The sequence below is a fragment of the Alexandromys fortis genome, unplaced genomic scaffold (assembly GCF_014885135.2).
Source record: "Alexandromys fortis isolate MF-2015 unplaced genomic scaffold, M_Fortis_MF-2015_v1.1 scaffold_43, whole genome shotgun sequence".
In the NCBI taxonomy this organism is placed as follows: Eukaryota; Metazoa; Chordata; class Mammalia; order Rodentia; family Cricetidae; genus Alexandromys; species Alexandromys fortis.
Window position 1 is genome coordinate 11471677 of NW_026067928.1, and position 7118 is coordinate 11478794.

Here is a 7118-nt window from a genome sequence, read left to right on the forward strand (position 1 = left end):
ATTAGGGAAAAAAATATGAGTAGTGAAAGATGAAACACCTGGTAAAACACTTAGACATTGTTTAGATATATTGTTAAGTACATGAATGAAGTACTTCCTTATAAAAATGGTCTCTCTCTCTCTCTCTCTCTCTCTCTCTGTATGTGTGTGTGTGTGTTTGACAAAGTTCTTCTGTGTACATGCAAACAGAATTCTTTTTTTTTCTATTTGCAGAGAGTATCCTGAGGTGAAAATCATGACATGATTGAATCACAGCTAAGAGCAATTGATTGAAACACATTTGAAAATAGTTTTCATTTTAGTTTTATTGTAGTGATCAGTAATTTTAACTTTCTTAAAAGGCACCCAAGAATAATTATTTTTGTGAACCAAAAATATACAAAACTGTACAGAATAAATAGTTCATAGAAATCTAGTGTACCTTCCTGTAAAATAAAGCTACATCGTCCCTCTTCCTGAGGCAACTCAAAACACTTACCTGCAGAAGTGCCTTTTCTACCACTCTATGGCATCTATCAGTGTATGGCAACAAAAATAAAATAATCTTGACTATTCATTTTATACATTTGAATTACTTGCCACAAAAGCCATATATCTATCATTGTGTCATCCAGTTGTACAAATGATTAACACTATGAAAGGAAGAGAATTCACTAAATGTTCTAATCATATATACAGTATAATCTCAGTAGCATTTGAAAAATTATCCCAAGACTAGAACGTTTAACACAAATGACATACCTTAGTTCACAGCAGCTTTACACCAAGAACATCCTCACAAAATGTGTAGAGAAAACCAACACGTTTGCTTATTTATCCCACATGAACTATTTGTCGTCTGTGTTTTCATTCACAAATCTTGCAACTGGCATTTATTTATTCATCCTTTGTTGAAAATCATGAATCATTAATGGCCCACATAATTACAGATTTACATTTTGTATTTGCTATTGCCCTTTGTAAATTTGAGTTCCAGTTCCCTTTGTATTTATTGTGAGAAAATTTAGTGTGTTTTACAATGTGTATTTCTGACATGTATTGGTTATGAATACATTTCATTCATACTATATATATTTATATCTACAGTTATATTCTTAACTGATAAAATCCAATTTTATTCAGCCATGGATAAAGTATTCCAGAAAACTGAAGCTATTTAGATGGTCAACCCTTTAGGTGCTTAAGAGGAATTCTATGAAATACTTTTAAACATAGGGAGAAACACTACTATAATCCTTACATCTGTTATATGCAAGGACTTCTTTTGTTTGGTACAGGCAAAATTGCCTGAAGATAATGCCATGGCTTCCTCAATGATCCCTGAGTTTCACTTTCTTCTTTTATATCTCCCACAGGATTCCTGCTGTATTGAGTTCTGATGGATGACACTCATGTAAGGCACTTATTTCCAAGGTTTGGACTTTAAAATAGAATCACAGTATTTCTGTGAAAGCTCACAACGATCCCATCTATGTTTGCTGCTCCAAGACTTCTAAATAGTCAGGTTCAGCATGCAAGTTAGCTTTAAGCTCAAAATATTCATTTTTAGTCTGCTCCACCAACACCTTCCTCGGCCGTGAGTACATCAATGTTTCCATTAATTTCAGTTCCTCATGGGCTCCAGGATAGTTGACCTCCACATCTGACTGGAGCTGAGCAATGTTTTTTCTTAGGTACTCAGTGATGCCCAGTTGCTGAAGTTCCCTTTCTTTCTCCAAAATGTTCCTATATAATGAACTTGCATCCTGAAAGGATAAAAAATCTGGTGAATGATCTGTAGTTTTGTATTTCATACTTGAACCTGTAAGTGGTGAATGATTTTCCCGTTCTAAGAGGCTCCTCTGAAGAGGTTTTGCATCAGTTCCTTCTTTATCATTCCTTTCTTCAACCTCTTCCAAATGCTTAGGACCAAAGGATGGACTTCTGTAGACATGAACCATGGGGCTCACCATATGCTGCTCATAGAGAGAGGCAGAGGGTCTTTCTGTCGTGTGGTGAGTTGTTTTATGACCATACATGCTGTAATGCAAGTGTACAGGACTGTTCTCTCTCACTTGCTCATCTCCTTTCTTCTTTTTATATCTTCTCCTACGGTGGAGGACAAGGACCACAATCCCCGCAGCACAGAAGACAATAGTTAGGAACACAATCAAAAGTCCTAATATTAGAACTGACAGAGGGACAGCATCAGTGAGAGAACTTAAAATGGTACCAGCTGTATCTGTGTCTGTTGTGGGAGAAGTCACCATGATGTAGCTTGTCTGAGTTGGCAAGGAAGGGTTATTCACTAAACCAGGGCACAGAAGTTCACTGTTGAGGGCCTTTAGTTCCTTTTTGTCAAGATGCCCTGGGGACGTGCAGAGGATATCATCTGTCATGGTGTTTTTGCCAAGCTTGTGCAACCATTGTTGCAATCCAACTAGGTCACAGGAACAGTCCCAGGGGTTATCCTCAAGGTCAATCTGGACCAATAAGTCAAGGTCATCTAAGATATTACTTACAGGTAAATGAGTGAATTGGTTTGTTTTAAGATTGACTCTAGTTAGAGGAACACCTAAAAAAATATGTGGTGGTAAAACTTGAAGGAGGTTGTTATTTAAATAAAGAACTTTCAGTTTAGGCATTGTGTTAAAGGTCCCTGGCAATATTTCCTTTACTGCATTATATTCAAGATACAAATACTCAAGGCTGTGAAGACCAAGGAACATGCCTTTATTCAGTTTGGTTAGATGATTACCGTTGAGATAGAGCTTCTGTAGTCTTGTTAGATTCATAAATGATCCTTCTTCTAGAACTTCAATACGATTGTTTCCCAAGTGAAGCATTTCCAAAGTGAAGTATTCCATCAGATCAGACTTCACTAAGGTATGAATAATATTGCCCGCAAGAATCAGCTTTCTAGGATTTTGTGGAGGAGGCTGTAGATCTGACAAGCTTTCAATATTGCGCTCTTGACAGTGGATTAGAAGTCCCGATGGAGAGAGGACTTTGCAGTTGCAAGGAATAGGACAGTATGGTACTGGAAGTTGAGTGGATGGCTTTGTCAGATAAGGTATCAAGCCTGGTGCTTTGGTAGGTTGTTTTAAAATGGATGTATTCTTGGATGATAGGCGGCTGTCACTTGAAGATGTTATGGCCAGCAAAGATCCCGATGGATCCTCATGTTCTTCATACACTGGTGGAGTAGGACACATGGATTCTTTTTTCAGGCGACTCAGTATGCTCCCTTTGAAAACTGGAGGACTGTTACACACAACGTCACCAATTATGGACTGTGGAGGCATGTTTTCTAACCAGTTCTTTAGCTGCAATAATTCACAATTACAGGCCCACTTATTGTCCTCCAACTGGAGATCCAGTATCCGTCCAATATGTTCCAAAAAACCAACATAAGGCAATGTTTGCAACTGATTTCCACGAAGATCTAGATGGGTTAAAGGAACAAATCGAAATATGTTTGGAGGAAGACTCTCAATAGCATTATCATTTAAAATTAACACTTTCAGCCTATTGAGCTTGCTGAAGGCACTTGGTTCAATAATTGTAATAAAATTATTATCAGCCTGCAAGAATTCCAGGTTTTCCAAACCCTGGAAAGTATCCTCTTTAAGAATTTCCAGAGAATTGTGATTGATATGAAGTTGCTTGAGAAGTCCAAGGCCATTAAATGCACCAGCCTCAATATCTGCAATGTTGTTAAATCCAAGGTGTATTGAGAGAGCTTTGGCAAGCCCAGAAAAGGCATTGGTGTGAAGCACTGTCAAGCCATTATTTAATAAGCTTAACTGGAAAGGTCGTGATGGTGGCACACTTATTTGGGATAATTTATTGATGCCTTTTTCTTCACAATTTATTAGCATTATGCCATCTTTTTCTTCACAGTTGCAAAGAGTGTCACAAGACCCTCTGACTGGGGGCATCGGTGATTGGGACTGTACAGATAAACAGGCAAGGAGAGCTGGGTAAAGGAGATGAAGCCACAGCTGCATGATGTCCTATGCTTGGATCTGACTCTGCAAAAAAAAAAAAAATGCAATAACAAGGGATTTTAATGGGAAAAATCAAGGAGATGTGTCTGACAGGTTTTCGTATACAAAGAAAATACCTCTGAAACTATGAATAGCTTGCTAGCTGGCTGCATGTACGTATTCTTTTAGTATTTGGTTAAATATTTAATTTAGACAAGGCTGTTTAGTTAACTTTAACTTGTACATTGTTCAAGATTTAGGTCATTTAAAGTTTATAATAATATATCAGCACATGTGACCACAGTTGCTAAAGACTCAGCTTTTTATAAATAAGAGAATTGCTTCCTGTTAACTAGACACTCCATGATGTCCGAAATTGAATATGTGGATATACATTGTCTTATTTTTTCCTGCTACAAATTCCCTTCAGTTCCATAAAAACATAGCAAATACACACACACACACACACATGATAAAATCATGTCGAACACTGGGGATAAAGAAATGATGCAAAGTAGGTATGTAAGTGTATGTATATTTGTATGTGCATGTGTGTTTATAGGAAACCAGAACTTAATGATTTATGTACAAATGTATCTGTTTTAACTTGTTCTGGTTTTTACAGAATATATTCATACTATCGATAATTTATTTTCAAAGATAAAGAAAGATGTGTCTTTTACTACATAATAAAGCTTAGCAGGACAACATTGACTCAGTTTTGACTATTCTTTCTAGGGTAGTTTGTACAAGCTTCTGAATATCAAATGTATATGCTTAAGAATACCCACATTTTGAAAAAGTCACACATGTAATTTTGGATTTCTAGATGTGAAATATGTCCAGCTCCCTTTTATTTTCAGCATTAATGAAGTAAAACTTAACTAAATAAAAATCAAACATTCTTTAACATTCATTTCAATATACTGTATAAAACATGCCTCATGTAAAAGTCTGGCCAATGACTTGCAAAGGACACACTAAGCAGGCTGCAGGACATTGAATGCTATCACAAAATTAAGCTTTCAATCGGGCATGCATTTCAAACAATGAGCTCTAAAATAAAATGAACTCTGTAAAAATGTATGCCTAAATTGTATCAAAATGATAGCTTAGGAATACAGCCATGTTTCTAAATGCCCACAAAACTGCAAGTGTAGATGTCAATCAGTAATACCCAGAAAGACTCATGTTAAAATGACTGCAGTGGAAGACACATATAACTCTAAATACATAGAAACTTTTCCTTTCCTTAGATATTTAACTACAAGTAGATAAATGAAATAGAAAAACAAGCACCATATCTCACAACTATTGAGTGCTACAAATAAATGCTTTCAGTTTTGTAGATAAAATATAAATACTAACTTTGATTAGAATGAATGTACAATCAGATAAAATATCCCACAATTTGTCAATAAGACTAAAAGTAATCCTTGCTCCATGAAAATATATTGTTTCCTTGGAAACATACAGTCCAAAGTTTCAGGAAGGCAAACGACAACGGAAGGAACAAAGCAATAGAAAGCCTTTGCATGTCAAGACAAAGTTAGGAGGTTTTACATTTCCACAGGGAGACAGACTGATTTAAAACAATTCTGAGAGCTCTGCTCAGAACTAAGAAGCTTGTGTTGGAGCCCTCAGCTTGTGCCTTGGCTCACGAAAGTCTAAGCAATTCATAAATTACTAACAAGGGGTTTGATTTATTTCATCAATTGCAGCATCCTGAGAACACAGTAAATATTTTCCAGATGGCAATAGTTTATTTTTATCTTATAAGCAACTTATGCTATCCAAAATGTGCATGGAAAAATTTGTAATCTTTTCAGGAATATACAAGGCTTTCAAGAATCAATCTCTATTTCACATATCTAACAATAGTCACAACTGCATTTGAAAATTATCAAGGAATGCACATTTGCCTGACAGAACCTTATAAAAGTATCATATGAAGTTCAAAGAATCGACTAGTATTGGGCCCAGACTTGAAAGTCAACCATAACATTTAATGTTTCTGCAGGAAGCACATACTTTTTTAGTTTATAATCACAAACCACATGTTTTAAAAGAAATAATAGTATATTATGATATCTGCTTGTTCCTACGCAGCTGTTGAACTAAACGCCGGTTGCTGAAGAGAACAGGCATCTGCTACAGTGTTAGCTTGGCCAGTAAACAAAAATGAAACCGAGTAAATATCCTTTAAGGAAAAGATGAGAGAGAGAGAGAGAGAGAGAGAGAGAGAGAGAGAGAGAGAGAGAGAGAGAGAGATTCACTGGTTTCATGATAATGCAAACACCCATATAAGAAGAGGCTGGAAGCATTCCTCTTACCTGTAAAGCAGACACTTCCTGGCACTATCAAAATGCACAGCTGGAAGAGGTGTCCAGAGTCAATCAGTTTCTTTATTTAAAAACAAATCACCGACTTCAGTGCGTTTACTCCTCAAATATCACTTTTCATCAAGTCCCGGAGGTTCAGAAAGTTAAAACATCTGGCCAAAGACAAAACAGTGAGCACTTATTTTCAGTGAAAGTATTGCAGGCAGAGCGCAGACTGGAGCATCCTGAAGCCGTAGTCCTTTTCCTCCCAATTAATATTCACGGCATACTTCACAGCAAAGCTGACTTTGCTTTGCATATAGTTAACCATTGACAAGCTGCTGATCACAGTAAACAAACAAGATGTTTTGCCGAGCTGGGGGTGCTCACTCTTGTTTTCTTGGGCTGTAGATCCAGACTGCTGCAATGCCCTCCTTCTTCTCTTTCTAGTCTTTCTAGTTAGCTCAGTTTCTTATTAGTCAGATTGCCAAGGACTGGGAGGTAGGCGTAAATAAAGAGACTTCTTGGCTTTTGACTCAGCCTTTAAGCCCTTCCCCATCAGAAGTGCTTTAATCTGCCAGTGTCATATAACACAGGAGACAGCTCCACCTTGGGACTGTTCAACTCCTCCTATTTCTGCCAGCGGCCCTCGCACTGCTTTGCAAGGAATACAGAGCAAATGAATTTTGATGCAAATAATCACATGTGGCTTTAAAGGCTTAATAATGTGTTCTGTTATGAAAGAAAGCTGAATAACACAGTGTTAGAATGTTTCCTTGCCAGCAGTGTGCTGTACACACACACACACACACACACACACACACACACA

The 7118-nt window shown here is 37.0% G+C and overlaps 1 protein-coding gene across 1 annotated transcript; it reads right to left on the reverse strand.

The window, feature by feature from the left end:
- Positions 1 to 287: 287 nt before the first annotated feature.
- Slitrk6 (SLIT and NTRK like family member 6) lies at positions 288 to 6701 on the reverse strand. Its single transcript, XM_050144604.1, has 2 exons — positions 6302 to 6701; positions 288 to 4013 (listed from the first exon to the last, which is right to left on the reverse strand). The coding sequence occupies exon 2, from the start codon at positions 3987 to 3989 to the stop codon at positions 1470 to 1472; it is 2520 nt and encodes an 839-aa protein (XP_050000561.1). The 5' UTR covers positions 3990 to 4013; positions 6302 to 6701; the 3' UTR covers positions 288 to 1469.
- Between the last annotated feature and the right edge of the window lie 417 nt (positions 6702 to 7118).

Bases quoted from the DNA above. Each gene is read 5' to 3' on its own strand.
- Slitrk6 (XM_050144604.1), bottom strand. From the start codon at position 3,989: ATGCAGCTGTGGCTTCATCTCCTTTACCCAGCTCTCCTTGCCTGTTTA.